The sequence below is a fragment of the Aquarana catesbeiana genome, linkage group LG13, assembly GCF_042186555.1.
Source record: "Aquarana catesbeiana isolate 2022-GZ linkage group LG13, ASM4218655v1, whole genome shotgun sequence".
NCBI lineage: Eukaryota > Metazoa > Chordata > Amphibia > Anura > Ranidae > Aquarana > Aquarana catesbeiana.
In genome coordinates this window covers 22,811,793-22,830,064 of record NC_133336.1, presented here as the reverse complement: position 1 = coordinate 22,830,064, position 18,272 = coordinate 22,811,793, and the positions used below count along the sequence as shown (strand labels likewise).

General features: G+C 43.9%; 1 protein-coding gene across 1 annotated transcript in view; it reads left to right on the top strand.

Annotated features, from left to right (window-relative positions):
* LOC141117562 (galactocerebrosidase-like) overlaps positions 1 to 18,272 on the top strand; it is a gene marked incomplete at its 5' end in the record, with an annotated part of 64,171 nt that overhangs the window by 15,106 nt on the left and 30,793 nt on the right. The window contains 2 exon segments of the mRNA XM_073610468.1: positions 11,399 to 11,554; positions 15,357 to 15,481. Of these exon segments, the coding sequence (XP_073466569.1) occupies positions 11,399 to 11,554; positions 15,357 to 15,481 (281 nt within the window).

The window sequence follows — 18,272 nt, the reverse complement described above, 5'->3', positions numbered from 1 at the left end:
GCTGCATTTGATGGGCACTGGTGAGGCTGCATTGAGCTCCTGTATCATGTCTGCAGTCTCTGACCATCTCCTGTATCATGTCTGCAGTCTCTGAGGGAGTCTGCAGAGGAGTCAAGAGTGGGAGCACCGCCGGGACGGTGCACCTGAGAGGAGGTCAGTGACAGCACCGCTAGGCCAGTCTGAAGGGGGGGTCACTGATGTAAAGGGGGAGTGAATACGATAATGTAAGGGGGCACCGATATAAAGCACAGCCTTATATCAGTAACCCACCCCCCCTTACCTTAGTGTATTCTTTCTGCGGAAGGTGGTCCCCCCCCCCCCTCCCACGTTCTGAGTTCCTGGGGTCCCCCTTGATGATTGATCACTTACCACTTTTAACTGGAATTTGCTTATATATATATATACAAAGCCCTATGTGATTTCATATCTGTCTTATCTATATATAATACACTCTTCAAATGTGCATTTTATGGTTTTCCCTTTCATGAACAAGAAATCAATGACGTTATGCTGTTGCGGTGGTATAATAATGCTGTGGGGCTGGTATGAAATTTTTTCCAGGGCTGGATGTTATTCCCAGTCCGGCCCTGTATCTATCTATCTATCTATCTCTCTCTATCTCTCTCTCTCTCTCTCTCTCTCTCTCTCTCTCTCTCTCTCTCTCTCTCTCTCTCTCGATATATATAGAGAGTTAGAGATAGATAGATATAATATAGAAATAATAAGATTACAGCACTTTCAACGACGAGGTCGGTGGCGGATGCTGGGCACGAATCCTGAACCAGAACTATGTCAACGGGAATATGACATCGTGAGTTTTATAGCCTATTGTTTAATCTGTGTGACCGGGTCACATAGTCCTAGAGCTTAGCAATATATAAGTGACTGATACATCGGAGTCCAAGCAAAATCATTTCTTGTCCAGTGTAATATTTATCCTTTTTTTTATATATATATATATATATATATATATATATATATATATATACTTTTTAGCACACATTGCCACATGCACAAGTGTGAATGGGCCCTACCTGGGTGACATTTAGTTTGCTCTGTGCAATCAATTTTTTTTCTTTTATACTTGATTTCGCCCTTTATTTTTTTCTTTCTTTGTCATACCTCCAGTGCTGCTGATCTTCTGCAACCCCTTTGCAGCCACCCCTCTCTACATGCATTCCAGCAATACCTTCATGGCATTTTCTCAGGGTTCCCTCATGATGACAACAGTGGGCTATGTCTATGTAATGTGTGTTTAAAACGGCCACTTACAGTGCCTTGAAAAAGTATTCATATCCCTTGAAATTTTCCACATTTTGTCATGTTGCAATCAAAAACGTAAATGTATTTTATTGGGATTTTATGTGATCGACCAACACAAAGTGGCTCATAATTGTGAAGTGGAAGGAAAATGATAAATGGTTTTCAAATTTGTTTTTAAAAATAAATATGTGAAAATTGTGGGGGGTACATTTGTATGGCGCCCCCCGGAGTCAATACTTTGTAGAACCGCCTTTCACTGCAATTACAGCTGCAAATCTTTTTGGGGATGTCTCTACCAGCTTTACACATCTAGAGAGGGATATTTTTGCCCATTCTTCTTCTTTGCAGAATATCTCAAGCTCTGTCAGATTGGATGGAGAGCGTCTGTGAACAGCAATTTTCAAGTCTTGCCACAGATCCTCAATTGGATTCAGATCTGGACTGTGACTGGACCATTCTAACACATAAATATACTTTGATCTAAACCATTTCATTGTAGCTCTGGCTGTATGTTTAGGGTCGTTGTGCTGCTGGAAGGTGAACCTCCGCCCCAGTCTCAAGTCTTTTGCAGACTCTAACAGGTTTTCTTCTAAGATTGCCCTGTATTTGGCTCCATCCATCTTCCCATCAACTCTGATCAGCTTCCCTGTCCCTGCTCAAGAAAAGCATCCCCACAACATACTGCTGCCACCACCATGTTTCACAGTGGGGATGGTGTGTTCAGGGTGATGTACAGTGTTAGTTTTCCCCCACACATAGCGTTTTGTTTTTAGGCCAAAAAGTTCAATTTTGGTCTCATCTCACCAGAGCACCTTCTTCCACATGTTTGCTGTGTCCCCCACATGGCTTCTCACAAACTGCAAATGGGACTTCTTATGGTTTTCTTTCAACAATGTCTTTCTTCTTGTCACTCTTCCATAAAGGTCAGATTTGTGGAGAACACGACTAATAGTTGTCCTGTGGACAGATTCTCCCACCTGAGCTGTGGATCTCTGCAGCTCCTCCAGAGTTACCATGGACCTCTTGGCTCTTCTCTGATGAATGTTCTCCTTGCCCGACCGGTCAGTTTAGGTGGACGGCCATATCTTGGTAGGTTTGCAGTTGTGCCATACTCTTTCCATTTTCAGATGATGGATTGAGCAGAGCTCCGTGAGATGTTCATAGCTTGGGATATTTTTTTATAACCTAACCCTGCTTTAAACTTCTCCACAACTTTATCCCTGACCTGTCTGGTTGTGTTCCTTGGCCTTCATGATGCTGTTTGTTCACTAAGGTTCTCTAACAAACTTTCGAGGGCTTCACAGAACAGCTGAATTTATACTGAGATTAAATTACACACAGGTGGACTCTATCTACTAATTAGATGACTTCTGAAGGTGTTTGGTTCCACTAAATTTTAGTTAGGGGTATCAGAGTAAAGGGGGCTGAATACAAATGCCCCCCCACACTTTTCACATGTTTATTTGTAAAAAAATTTAAAACCATTTATCATTTTCCTTCCACTTCACAATTATGTGCCACCTTGTGTTGGTCTATCACATAACACCCCAATAAAATACATTTACGTTTTTGGTTGTAACATGACAAAATGTGGAAAATTTCAAGAGGTATGAATACTTTTTCAAGGCACTGTAGTTTCCATCAGAATCCTATGATGGGTTGACAATGCAGCAGCACTACTGGGAGAAAAGTGTTGTCACCCTGTAACAGGTGATCCCCAGGAATTTTATTAATTTTTTTTTTTTTTTGTAATGCAAGCTGTAGATTTAAGAAAATTAAAGTGGTTCTAAAGGCAGAAGGTTTTTTTTTTTTTTTTTTTTTTTTACATCTCCCCCAACCCCCCCCCCAATACTTGAGACTGATCTCAAACCAGCGATGTGCATGAGAGCAGTGGTTGTCCCGGGTCCCCCTCCATTAGCTCTCACAGCCATGGGCTCCTGCTGCTGCCAGTCCCAGCCAGCGAGCCACCAAGGAGAGAGCGGGGGGCAGGGCCAAGCCTCGCTTTATGTGTGAATGGACAATGCTGTTGCTATTGGGAACACTCGGCAGGGGGAGGAGCCAGGGAACCCATAAAAAAGAAGATTGAGGCTGCAGGTATAGGTATAAAATGTTTGGTATTAAAAAAAAAAAAAAAAGAAAAAAAAATCACAACCGACGCACAAAGTGCCACGCATGCTCAGAATAAGTAAAGAGATGAAAGCTGTTGGCTACTGCCCCGTTTATAGTCCTGACGTACGTGTTTTACGCCACCGCGTTCAGAACGATCGGATTTTCCGACAACTTTGTGCGACCGTGTGTATGCAAGACAAGTTTGAGCCAACATCCGTCGGAAAAAAATCAGATGGATTTTGTTGTCAGAATGTCCGATCAATGTCCAATCTTGTGTACGGGGCATTGGATGTTATGGTTGCATTAGTTTTTTTTTTTTTTTTTTTTTTTTTTTAAGCTTTCCTTTTTTATTTTCACCTTGTCATCCTGCTGGAAAGTCTGTTGGTTTTGAATAGAACAAGCTCTACTGCAAATGTATCGGTTACAGAGATGCGAAAAACCATTTACCAGTGCTTACAATGCTCAGCTTTTATTTATGTAAAACCTTTATCCCAAAGGGAAAAAACAGTTTGCTGTAACTGATTACAAAGCCTGAGCTGGCTTCAATTTTTTTAATGTGTATTCAAATCTGCTATTTATATTTAACACTCTTCCCCACTCGAATAATACAAGTGGTGTGTTACTGGCCAGATCAGAGGCAAAAAAAATAGAAAACTAATGCAGCCACTACATCAAATTATTGGTAAACTGCAATAAAATACATCATTGGTTTGGGGATTAATACTGTTTTAATGGGGTTCCCTGCAGTTCCTTCTCCCCCTTTCACAATTTTTAGATTTAATTTTTTTTTCTTTTTTCTTTTTTTTTTTTTTAAATATACAGCTCTTTTGGGCAACAAGGTTCTTGCAGAACATGAAAGCATAGAACCCATCAGAATATCTAACAAAGACTGTCACTCTGTATCGCTCCTGTCTGGACAATGTTTATTAAACAATGTCCGGACAGGAGAGAGATACAAAGTAACATTGTTTATAAACATTGTCCAGACAGGAGAGAGCTACAAAGTAACATTGTTTATAAACATTGTCCAGGCAAGAGCAAGACACAAAGCAACAATGTTTATAAACAATGTTACTTTTTATCTCTCTATGGCCCCTTTTCACACTATAAGCCCACTCAGATCCGCCTGTCCATTTTTCAGGCGGATCCGAGCGGACCACCCATTGACTCCTATGGGCGGCCAGATGTCAGCAGAGATGTGTCCGCTGACACCCACCTGCCATCCGATCCGCTAAAAACAGACGTATTGCGATACATTCAGCTATCTGTCTGGTGGATCGGATCTGATGAAAACGGACATGCTGTCCGTTTTCGTCCGCTCTCCCCATAGAAATCAGCGGAGCTCTGCCCGGTCCCTCCCCGCTCAGTGAGCAGAGACGGACCTGCCATCCGCCGGCTTAGCGGAGATGGACGGAGCGATCTCCCGCTGAGCTGAGCGGATCCGCCTCGTGTGGAAGGGGCCTATCTCATGTCTGAACAATGTTTGTAAACACTATATTCCCCCTATGTTCACACTAGATGCAGTGCGAATTTGCTGCGGATTCGTCACTGCATCTGAATCGCAAACCCTCCATGCAAACCGATTGCGGAGTGTAAGTTAATGACGCTCCGCAATCGGTTTGCAAAACGCAGCGCGATTTGCAGAATCGAATCACATGGGTGTGAACACCCAATGTGATCCGGTTCTGGCGCGGACAAAAAAAGGGTCCTGTGCCAGTTTGGTGTGAATGTGGTGCGTTTTTACCCATGCAAATCAATGGCTCAAACCGCAGCCCCGAGACACAGCGCGTGCGTGGTTTTTTTTTTGTTTTGTTACAGCAGCTTCTGTATTTACAGGCCAACTCCTGGCTGTCATTATGACACTCGGGAATTGCAAATGCATGCTGGGTAGGAGGGGGAAGGGGCGTGTTTTACGTGTCCTGTGTACTTGAAGTTTTTCAGGTATGTCCACATTTGTAAACTGGCACATAAATGATTATAGCGCTACATTATTTTGTATACGTTCCCTGGAGTTCAGCTTTAATGTATCTTTTATTTCAATTATAAGTAATTTATTGATTTTAATTTACATATCCTTTTATTTTTTTTTTAACTCCCTGCTATAGAATCTAATACCTACAATCCCTTTCTGCAGCCTCACCTGCTTTGTGCTGCTTTCCTGTTGCATGTTTTTTATTTAACAGATGACGTGGTGCGTCTCTAACCTCTTGATGGGACGGGAATACCGCGCACTTCTCGTTTTCACCCTACACGCTTTTTTTTTTCTCTTTCTCTCCTACAAGTTGCTGCGCTACACCCTGGATAAGGAGAGTATACTAAGTGCGCTTGCAATCCAGTGATCAAAACATGTGAATAAAATATAGCTGAATAGATTATTGAATCAATATAAGGTGAGTATATTAATTACCAATAATAAATATTGCCAAGTTCAAAAAAGTACTTCTAAGTGAATTAAGTAAATATGCATTCAGTAATATAACACAAAAATAATCAAATCCATAATTGCTAAATAAAAAATTTCAGAGTTCATGAATAACTAATAAATTGAAAGGTAATAGTGAAAAAAAACAAGTTCAGTCCATTTATAAAAAGTTTAGTGAAGATACACCAATCACATGGAGGGGAATCACATATCCACAGTTCGTTTAAACACAGCCCATATAGGTGAAGAGAGAGGAAGGGAGTGTGTATAAGATTCCCAGCAACTGGTGACTCCAGGGGACAATAAGGATGGACCCTTACAAGACACGGTGGACCTCCTTAATAGCAAGGTCTTATGCGCATGCAGATACAGCCCTCTGCAGGGACAGATGGATGGCGGCGTCCGAATCCTCGTTCCGACAGGAGGCGATTCCAGCGTGTCAGTCTAGAGGAAAGCACTCGCTGATCCCAAGAGCCGTGAATGCAAAAGGGGGAAAGAAACAAGCTCCAATAGTGTAGTAAAGTTAAATAGTTTATTGCTACATAAAAGCAGAGAGCACATCTCCGCCAAACAGTATGGATACAAATGTTAAAAAAAGCCGGCATATAAAAGCGAACACCCGTGTACAACAACATGGGGCGAGCAGTGTGATGGCGTACAGTGCGTAGCCACGCCCTAAATGTTTCGTCATAGATGACGTCTTCAAAGGGGCATGCAACGGGTGAGGATCGTTGCCAGTGATAATCTTTGGCAGCCAAGTTTAGTTTCAGGTAGTATAGGGAAAGGCTACAGTGTCAAATGGATCTTTTGCTGCAGGGATTCTCACTTCCTTTCTTCTGTCTGATGCCTGTCATCTGGTACAAATAAAGAGATGGGGAATGTTGGACTACCTGTTTAAATTTTTGATTGTTATAATATTCTTTTAGGGAACATCACACAACTTGATACAGTGTAACAAAAAAAAAAAAATCCTTTTTATAATAGCAGGTAATATTTGAGAGAGATGTGTGTGTGTGTGTGTGTGTGTGTATGTATATATATGTATATATATATATATATATATATATATATATATATATATATATATATATATATATATATATATATATATATATATATATACCCCTCACATTTTTGTAAATATTTTACTGTATCTTTTAATGGCTGAACAAGGAATTGATCATGCCCAAAAACGCAACAATCACTTAACAACGCAATCCCTAATCTTACAACTAAACTTCAGGCAAACAGCTGAATGCACAGACTATATACAGTAGCTCACAAAAGTGAGTACACCCCTCACATTTGTGTAAATATTTTCTTCTATCTTTTCATGTGACAACACTGAAGAAATGACACTTTGCTACAATGTAAAGTAGTGAGTGTACAGCTTGTATAACAGTGTAAATTTGCTGTCCCCTCAAAATAACTCAACACACAGCCATTAATGTCTAAACCGCTGGCAACTAAAGTGAGTACACCCCTAAGTGAAAATGTCCAAATTGGGCCCAAGGTGTCAATATTTTGTGTGGCCGCCATTATTTTCCAGCACTGCCTTAACCCTCTTGGGCATGGAGATCACCAGAGCTTCACAGGTTGCCACTGGAGTCCTCTTCCACTCCTCCATGACGACATCACAGAGCTGGTGGATGTTAGAGACCTTGTGCTCCTCCACCTTCCGTTTGAGGATGCCCCACAGATGCTCAGTAGGGTTTAGGTCTGGAGACATGCTTGGCCAGTCCATCACCTTTACCCTCAGCTTCTTTAGCAAGGCAGTGGTCATCTTGGAGGTGTGTTTGGGGTCGTTATGTTGGAATACTGCTCTGCGGCCCAGTCTATGAAGGGAGGGAATCATGCTCTGCTTCAGTATGTCACAGTACATGTTGGCATTCATGGTTCCCCCAATGAACTGTAGCTCCCCAGTGCCGGCAGCACTCATGCAGCCCCAGACCATGACACTCCCACCACCATGCTTGACTGTAGACAAGACACACTTGTCTTTGTACTCCTCACCTGGTTGCCACCAGACACGCTTGACACTAGGGATGAGCTTCGAGTTGAACTCATGTTCGACTCGAACATCGGCTATTCACAAGTTCTGAACAGCGAACAATTTGGGGTGTTCGCGGCAAATTCGAATGCCGCGGAACACCCTTTAAAAGTCTATGGGAGAAATCAAAAGTGCTAATTTTAAAAGCTTATATGCATGGTATTGTCATAAAAAGTGTTTAGGGACCTGGGTCCTGCCCCAGGGGACATGGATCAATGCAAAAAAAGTTTTAAAAACGTCCGTTTTTTCGGGAGCAGTGATTTTAATAATGCTTAAAGTGAAACAATAAAAGTTTAATATCCCTTTAAATTTCGTAGCTGGGGGGTGTCTATAGTATGCCTGTAAAGGGGCGCATGTTTCCCGTGTTTAGAACAGTCTGACAGCAAAATGACATTTCAAAGGAAAAAAAAGTCATTTAAAACTACTCGCGGCTATTAATGCATTGCCGGTCCGACAATACACATAGAAGTTCATTGATAAAAACGGCATGGGAATTCCCCACAGGGGAACCCTGAACCAAAATTTAAAAAAAAAATAACGTCGGGGGTTCCCCTAAATTCCATACCAGGCCCTTCAGGTCAGGCATGGATGCAGAGCGGCCTGGAGAAGAAGATGAAGAAGATGAAGAAGAGAAGAGCGGGAGCCTCCCTCCATGCCATGGATGCGGAGTGGCCCGAGGAGAAGAAGGGAATAAGACACCGCGGAGGAGATGCTGGACGAGAACACTGGAGGAAGAACCAGAAGAGCCAGAAGAACCAGAAGAAGAAGAAGATGGAGGAAGAAACCGTAGGAAGATAGAAGATAGAAGAAAGAAGAAGCATTTAAATAAAGTAATTGTCAAAAACTGTCTCTTTTTAAAATTTTTGACAGTTTTTTAGTGAAATGGTAGGGGTACTTTTGTACCCTCTTACCATTTCACACGGGGGAGGGCCGGGATCTGGGGGTCCCCTTGTTAAAGGGGGCTTCCAGATTCCGATAAGCCCCCCCGCCCGCAGACCCCCACAACCACCGGCCAGGGTTGTGGGGATAAGGCCCTTGTCCTCATCAACATGGGGACAAGGTGTTTTGGGGGGCTACCCCAAAGCACCCTCCCAATGTTGAGGGCATGTGGCCTGGTACGGTTCAGGAGGGGGGACGCTCTCTCGTCCCCCCTCTTTTCCTGCGGCCTGCCAGGTTGCGTGCTCGGATAAGGGTCTGGCATGGATTTTTGGGGGGACCCCACTCCGTTTTTTTTTTTTTTTATTTTAGTGCGGGGTTCCCCTTAAAATGGTCTGGTATGGAATTTAGGGGGACCCCCCACGTCATTTTTTTTTTGGCCGGGGTTCCCCTGTGGGGAATTCCCATGCTGTTTTTATCAATGTATGTATGTTTTATCTATGTGTATTGTCGGACCGGCAATGCATTAATAGCCGCGAGCAGTTTTAAATGACTTTTTTTTCCTTTGAAATGTCATTTTGCTCTCGGACTGTTCTAAACACGGGAAACATGCGCCCCTTTACATGCATACTATAGACACCCCCCAGGTACGAAATTTAAAGGGATATTACACTTTTATTGTTTCACTTTAAGCATTATTAAAATCACTGCTCCCGAAAAAAACGGCCATTTTTTAAAACTTTTTTTGCATTGATCCTTGTCCCCTGGGGCAGGACCCAGGTCCCCAAACACTTTCTATGACAATAACTTGCATATAAGCCTTTAAAATTAGCACTTTTGATTATTCATGTTTGTGTCCCATAGACTTTAACGGTGTTCGCGTGTTCAAACTAATTTTTTTCCTGTTCGCATGTTTTGGTGCGAACCGAACAGGGGGGTGTTCGGCTCATCCCTACTTGACACCATCTGAACCAAATAAGTTTATCTTGGTCTCATCAGACCACAGGACATGGTTCCAGTAATCCATGTCCTTAGTCTGCTTGTCTTCAGCAAACTGTTTGCGGGCTTTCTTGTGCATCATCTTTAGAAGAGGCTTCCTTCTGGGACGACAGCCATGCAGACCAATTTGATGCAGTGTGTGGCGTATGGTCTGAGCACTGACAGGCTGACCCCTCACCCCTTCAACCTCTGCAGCAATGCTGGCAGCACTCATACGTCTATTTCCCAAAGACAACCTCTGGATATGACGCTGAGCACGTGCGCTCAACTTCTTTGGTCGACCATGGCGAGGCCTGTTCTGTGTGGAACCTGTCCTTTTAAACCACTGTATGGTCTCGGCCACCGTGCTGCAGCTCAGTTTCAGGGTCTTGGCAATCTTCTTATAGCCTAGGCCATCTTTATGTAGAGGAACAATTCTTTTTTTTCAGATCAGAGAGAGTTCTTTGCCATGAGGTGCCATGTTGAACTTCCAGTGACCAGTATGAGAGAGTGATAGCGATAACACCAAATTTAAACACACCTGCTCCCCATTCACACCTGAGACCTTGTAACACTAACGAGTCACATGACACCGGGGAGGGAAAATGGCTAATTGGGCCCAATTTGGACATTTTCACTTAGGGGTGTACTCACTTTTGTTGCCAGTGGTTTAGACATTAATGGCTGTGTGTTGAGTTATTTTGAGTGGACAGCAAATTTACACTGTTATACAAGCTGTACACTCACTACTTTACATTGTAGCAAAGTGTCATTTCTTCAGTGTTGTCACATGAAAAGATACAATAAAATATTTACAAAAATGTGAGGGGTGTACTCACTTTTGTGAAATACTGGTGTGTGTGTGTGTGTATTTCTTCTTCTGCAATATCATTGTATGCATGCATGCTGCAATGACATTATATATATATATATATATATATATATATATATATATATATATAAATGCACACAATCACAAATTAACACACTTGAGTGCAGTGCCCACCAAATGCAGCCTACCAGTGCCTGGATCACGATCTCCCGCTGTGTCACGAAGCTTGGATTTGAATTGCCCACCTGGGCGACTGCTGTAACAAAGTCCTGGCTCCTATGATGCATGTCACACTGATTCAGTTTCCCAGCATTGGATCAGTGTTCCGTCTATCACAAGAGCAGGTCCAGGAGGCGGGACTTTGTTACAGTGGCCGTCCGAGCATTTCAGACACAAGGAGAGGACTGTGCGCTTTGAGCTTCGGCGCCCACTGGCCTGGCACACTAAGCCTTACTTCCGCTTGTGCTGCCTTTGGTGGCGCCGGTTCTGGGCGGCGTACCCCCCTGCCATTGGTGCGTGTACCACGGATAGAGAAACACTGCAGTAGATGAACCAGAACACTTCTAGCTTAGTTTTGAATTTTGTTTTGCATTAAATGTAAGCTTAAATCTCTCATTAGACAGCAATTCAGAATTTTATGTGTGAACCCACCTCATTGTCGCTTTGTAAGCGACATCATTGAAGGTCTTTATTCATCAAATGCCATTTATTGGCAACAAAATGTGTGCCTGTACTGGATTTTACTCTCTCTTACCCTACTGACCAGTGTCCAAGCTCCCTCCCCTCCCCATTTGCAGCATTTTATCTGCTTCTGAATGACCGGTCCTCTTTAAGCTAATCTGGAACTCCACTCCTCCTCCCCTGACAGAGCCCATTATCCCGGTACCCACACGGTTCCTGAGGCCATTTCCACGGGGAAGAAACTCTGGGCCTCAGAAGATTACAGCACTTTCAACGACGAGGTCGGTGGCGGATGCTGGGCACGAATCCTGAACCAGAACTATGTCAACGGGAATATGACATCGTGAGTTTTATAGCCTATTGTTTAATCTGTGTGACCGGGTCACATAGTCCTAGAGCTTAGCAATATATAAGTGACTGATACAGTGGGAGTCTAAGCAAAATCATTTCTTGTCCATTTGAGGGACAGAAGAAGTCCTTAACCCTCAGGTTATACTGCCCCCTACAGAGTGGTTGAACATTGTTAAGTGTAATATTTATCGTTTTTACGGTAATAACGATATTTCAATAATTCATATTGATGAGGAAAATTCCAAGAAAGTCCGTTCAGTTCTTGTGTAAAAACTCAAAAATTGATTTAATAATAATAAAAATAGCAAAATATTACAAAAACAATATCATTAATAAATGTATAATATTCTTAAGATGAAGATTGAATCAGATGTGTCTGTGTGTAGCAGTAATGTCTTGTGAAGTGTGAGTGTAGATGTCCTCGTGGAGTGAATGTCGTCTGCAGCAGAATCTGCCTGTCTGCGCTCTGTTACTAGCTTTTTCCTGAAATCAGCCCATGAAAAATAGCCCCCACCTTTCTAAAAAGGGTTGGTTTGTCTTAAAAGTTCTTAAAGTTCTTATTTCACTTTTAGTTCTATAGAAATTCAGAGGCTTTCCCGAAACCTATCTTTCCTCCCACCTATCTGCAAGGGTGGGGGTCAACATTCCCAAGTAGTGGGCTAAGAGTGCTATGTGTAAAACCACTTTAAACATATACAATATAACTTCTAAATCAATTAATATATATATTAATGGCTGCAGCCCCACCCATGTCCATCGTGGAGCCCCACCCGTGTCCATCGTGAAGCCCCACCCTTGTCCATCGTGCAGCCCCACCCGCGTCCATTATTGCAGCCTCCATCGTGCAGCCCCACCTGGTTTCATTATTGCAGCCTCACCCATTAAGCCTCACCAGTGTCCATCATTCAGCCTCACCAGTGTCCAACATGGAGCCTCACCTGTGTCCATTGTTGCAGCCTCACCCATGCAGCCCCACCTGTGTCCATTATTGCAGCCTCATCCATGCAGCCCCAACTGCGTCCATCGTGCAGTCCCACCCGCGTCCATCGTGCACCCCCCCATGTCCATCGTGCAGCCCCACTCATGTCCATCGTGCAGTCCCACCCATGTCCATCGTGCAGACCCACCAGTGTCCATCGTGCAGCCCCACCATTATCCATTATTGTAGCCTCACCCATGCAGCCCCAGCTGTGTCAATCGTGTAGCCAGATCATTATAGCGAGAGAAGAGGAGATCTGGCTTGATCTGGCTCTTCCTCTCCTCTGCTATAATGATTCGTCCGCCCCCTCTGTTCCTCCACACTCTTTCTGGGTGAACGGCTCCCATTCATTCCCCCCTGATGGCGTGCTCGCCCCCCTGCTCCCAGGCAGCCCAGCTCCTCGCCAGACCTCATTTTCCAAAATGCGCAGTAGGCGAGTGGAAAATTTAAGTGTATGTATGTACATATATATATATATATATATATATATATACATGGTTATAAGCTCATTAGCAGTTCTATGTAGAGTCACATATGGCAGTAATTAAGAGTGAGATGACCTTTCACCTCCCCCCATTACAGATGAGAAGGAAGGTTTTACTTAAGATGAAAAAGTTTCAAAGTTCTAGTTAAAGATCATAAGTTATATAATATTTCTTGATTAGGATATTAATAAGAACATTAGGTTTTCAATGAATAAATATATATATATATATATATATATATATATATATATATATATATATATATATATATATATATATATATATATATATATATCCCCCATTGTCTGAATGTTCACTTTGTGAGTTTCCTCCCATCCGCTGTTTTTTTTAGGCAGACTGATTCCCTTTTTTGGCTTTTTGGATGGCTCTCCTTCATTCAAGATCGGGTTCCACCCTCCCCTGTCAAGGCACACTTACTAAGTTTTGTGAGTGCTTCTTGGCCTTTTTTTGGATTCGGCAACTGTTTTTCCAGATTTGTAAGGCTGCCGCCTAGTCTTCTGTTCAGATGTTCTCCAAATTTTATCAGGTGGATGTGTCAGAGATGTTACCTGATTGGGCGTCCTCGCGCGCCGGGGCGCGTTCCTGCGGGTGCGCGGGCGCCTGCCTCTATGGGCACTGGTTTTGGCATTCCAGCTGGCCGTGGCGGACGCGGTGGTGCCCAGGCGCGTACGTGTTAGCGCGCGTTCGCCTGTGGGCGCTACTATGCGTTTGTCTGGTGGTGCTGATGTGCGCGCCGCTGTCCGGGGGCGTGCCCAGGCGCCTGTGCATAACAGCGCGCGCACGGGCGCGGCGTTTTGTGCCAATCAGCCTGTTTAGGCTTCCCTCTCCCCCTGATCAGTGCTGCCTGATCAACAGCTCCGTGCCTAGTTCCTGTTTCCTGTTTCCTGTTCCTAGGAGCTGCGAGTCGGATACATAAGGGAGCCTACCCTCTGCCCAAGTGGACTCTCCGGTCTAGTAAGTGAGAGACCTGACAGGATGTTTCATCCTCCATCTGAGCCAGCTTTGGGCATAAGGTCCTTTTTTAGGTGGCTTATTGAGCTGTAGACAGCCCCAAGTTTTTGGGTCTGTTAGCGATTGTTTGCTGTGTTGACCAGCCCTCGGTTGAACTTCTTTTGGACGTCCCAAAGATTAAGGCTTCCTATGCCCTTGAATGTACAAGAAAAAAATGTAATTTTTATACTCTCCATAAAATCTTTCTAGGAGTCCATTGAAGAACTTGGGTCTCACCCATCTGTTTAGGATCCTGCTCTAGGCATTTGTGTGTCAAAACTGTGGCATGCTGAGAGGAAGATGGGTTATCCTGGCCTAAACTACAGCTTTTTTTTGCCAGTGTCTGATCCTCGTGTAGGTGGTAGTATAACCCAATGGTTATTGTCTTTCCGTGTTCCTGAATAAACTCAAAGAAAAGGATTCTTTGGGGAGCACACACATTTTATGGGTTCATTGCAGAGCTGGCTGGGATCACAGCGAGAAGGTCACTACACCAGTCCACCACTTTTCTCTGGGCTGATTGTGTCATTGACTTGTGAATTTCCTGTATTTTTCCTTATGAAAGATGTACTGGGTGACGTACTGTGGGGTTTTTGTCATTTGCACCCTTCAGTAGACTCCAGTGGATGCCTAGAAATAGAAGTAGAAGGTGGTGAGCCCAGAAACTTGGCTAAAAATCCAGCCTCAGCCCCTGGGAGTTAGGGGAACTCTTCACAATAGGAACATGGACAACAGTGAATATCCAGTAAAGCACACTTTCTCAACCTTTTCAACACAGAGGAACCCTTGAAAAAAACTTTCCAGTCTCACGGAACCCCTACTAAGTGTTACTATATCTACAACTCATGATACATTAGTGTGATGGTCAGTGGGAAGAATGCTCCTTACACTTGTGGTCATTTGGGAAGAATTACCTCCTTACAGATAGCTAAAAAGATCTAGGGTGTCAGTGGGAACTTTATCTGAGAGGCAGAAATTGGTCATTGCTCAAGGAACCCCTAGCAACCTTTGGAGGAACATTGGTTAAGAAACCTTGCATTAGTGTGATAGTCAGTGGGAAGAACGCTCCTTACATTTGTGGACATTGGGAAGAATTACCCCCCTTACAGATCACTAAAAAAGATCAAGGGTGTCAGTGGGAACTCGAGGAACCCCTAGCAACCTCTGGAGGAACCCTAGTTGAGAAACCCTGCAGTAAAGTATCAAATCCTACTACATCATTAACGGGGAATCTTGTTTTGGGTTGAGTCGCTCTTTAATCCACCTTCCACTTGGCTATTCCACATTGCTGCAGCTTTGTCCTTTTTCTTACCCTTTAGAACCATCTCATGGAACCTCGTGGCCAGCTATTATGAGCAGCTTCCGTTCGGCCTGGAAGGACTGATGACCGCCAAAGAACCATGGAGTGGAAACTACGTGGTCTCCTCTCCTATATGGATCACAGGTAGGTGCAACTCCCTCAGTAACTGCCTAGCAATAGTACACCGGCAGTAAAATGAGGGTTTTGGATTAACTCGGCTGCACAAAAATCCCAATCCCATCCTGCCTGTTGGACTACAACCCCATGATTTATGGAGACGAGGAAAAATGGAGAAGTTCTGTAGTCTAGCAGGGGAGAGCTCAGGCAGGGTTGGCAACACTGCATTATATTTCTGTGCAACAGAGTTTTTCAGCAACTGGATTCCTATCCGATCAGAAGGTATTTTTATGTACTTGGAGCAATAATGTGAAATTATAGCAGCACTTGCAAGGTTTGATATTTGCTTTCCTAGAAACCCCGCCATAGCTATCCTTATGTGCATGCATGAGCCTGGGGTGGGGCATACTCGTGTTTTTTTAAAGAGGTTTTAACCCTAAAAAGATCCTGTTCCTTTAATCACTTTAGCCCCTGAAGATTTTCCCCCTTAATGACCAGGCCATTTTTTGCGATACGGCACTGCGTTATTTTAACTGACAATTACGCAGTCGTGCGCCGCTCTACCCAAGTAAAATCTCATAGAAGCTTTAGCATGTTAACGTAATTCGAAGAGGAATTTCAAATCTTGACCTCCTGGAGATTTACCCCCCCTTCCTACCTACCAGACCATTTTTTTGCGATATGGATTTAACTGACAATTGCGCGGTCGTGCTATGCTGTACCCAAATAAAATTGACTGCCTTTTTTCCCCCTATAAATAGAGCTTTCTTTTGGTGGTATTTGCGGTTTTTATTTTTTGTGCTATAAACAAAAAGCGTACATTATTGAAAAAACTGTTTGCTATAATATCTTCAAAAATGTTTATTTAAAAAAAAACTAATTTTCTTCATCAGTTTATGCCAATATGTAGTCTTCTACATATTTTTGGGGAAAAAAAAAATTGCATATATATAAGCGTATATTGGTTTGCACAAAAGTTATAGCGTCCACAAACTATGGGAGAGATTTATGCCATTTTTATTTTATTTATTTTTTACTAGTAATGGTGGCGATCTGCGATTTTTAGCGGGACTGTGGCATTGCAGGGGACAGATCGGACACTTTTGACACATTTTTGGGACCAGTGAGATTTATACAGCGATCAAAGCTAAAAAAATGCACTGATTACTGTATAAATGTCACGGGCAGGGAAGGGGTTAAAACAAAGGGGCGATCAAGGAGTTAAAATGTGTACCTTCATGTGTTTCTAACTGGGGGTGGGGGGGATGGGACTGACTGGAGGAGGAGACATATCACTGTCCGTAATTACTACGAACAGCAGATCTGTCTCTTTTCTCTACTGTCAGAACGAGAATTTGTGTGTTTTACACACACGCAAATCCCCATTCTGGCTCTTGTGGTCGGCCACCCGCATTGAGCCCCTCACCGTGCAGCGGGCGTGCTCGCCTGCTATGGCTCTTATAGGAGCCGATGTGCAGGTGCGGCATTTCCCCCGGAACGAACCACTTTGCCCGACGTATATGTGCGTGAGCCAGTCGGCAAGTGGTTAAAGCATGGTTTTGCTGTGTAATTTGTCCCCTTCTATGCTGTAAAAAACCTGGTTGATCCTGCCTGTTCCTGTGTCCCCCTTAGTGTGCTGACCACGGTAATAATGGTTGGTGATCCATGATACTATGGTCAGTTTATATGCCTCCGTCATCCCATGTGTTAGTCTCTCCCCCTCCCTCCCTGCCTGTCAATTCCTAGTGTGTGAGTGATCTCCAAACCTGCCCCTCCCCTACTGCCGCTATTTTGTGTGGCAGTAAAGTCAGTGAGTACCATTCCTGCCAGCCCCTCTGTTTATAACAAGGTATAATACAGTGTCAGTCTGTGGGATATTTTTATTTTTAGATTTTTTTTTAAATAATGCTGCTAACTACCTTATTTCAGACTGTTGGTCACTTGACCTCCGACCGATCTCCTCCCCCGAACTAAGGGCTACAGTGGGGGGGTGGCTGAGTAGACGGCACGGCGGTCACATGACTTCCTGGCTGATGTCAGGGGAATCTCGGCCCCTCCCGCTGTAGTCCTTAGATTTGGGAAGGAGAGTGGTGGGAGGTCACATGACCGCACAGTGGCACTCTGAAATAAGGCAGCATCATTAAAAAAAATAAAATAAAACATTGACACTGTTATAACAGAGGGGCTGGCAGTAATGGTACTCACTGACTTTACAACCACTTTAAGCTCAAACGTTTTGGTACACACACTTTTTTTTTTTTTTTCGGTCAACCCAGCGAGCTGAGTAAAATAAAGTGATTGCTGTACTAACCAATCGATGTTAGTGCAGCGATCTCTCCCGCTGTGCCTTTGTGTTCTGAAAGGGCGACTGCCCCTCCCCAACCCTTGCCAGAACACTCTCTAATCAGCGATCACAGCCCATTATCTGCGAGTGCTGATTGGATGCTGGTTTTCCGAGTCCTCTTTGACAAAATGGTCCTTAGACCTGCTGAACAGCCCACTATTGGAACCAACGCTGTATCCTGGCCTAGGCCGACAAGGCCCAGGCCTAGGGCAGCACTTTGCAAGGGGGGGCAGCACGGAAAGAGTCCCCGCCGGCTTGCACTGTTAATGTAGCGCCAGTGTTATGAGGCGGACTGGGCTGAGAGGCAAATTGGTCTAGCGGCCGCACTGCTTCCGGTATGTGGGCGGCCGGCAATCCGCAATTATGGGGGGGGGGTTTGTGCCGCACCGCTTCTAATTTAGACTGTCCTATCATCCTGGACCACAAACCTTCCTCACTGTGCTATATGTTTTCTGCTGCACCATTGGGCATTGG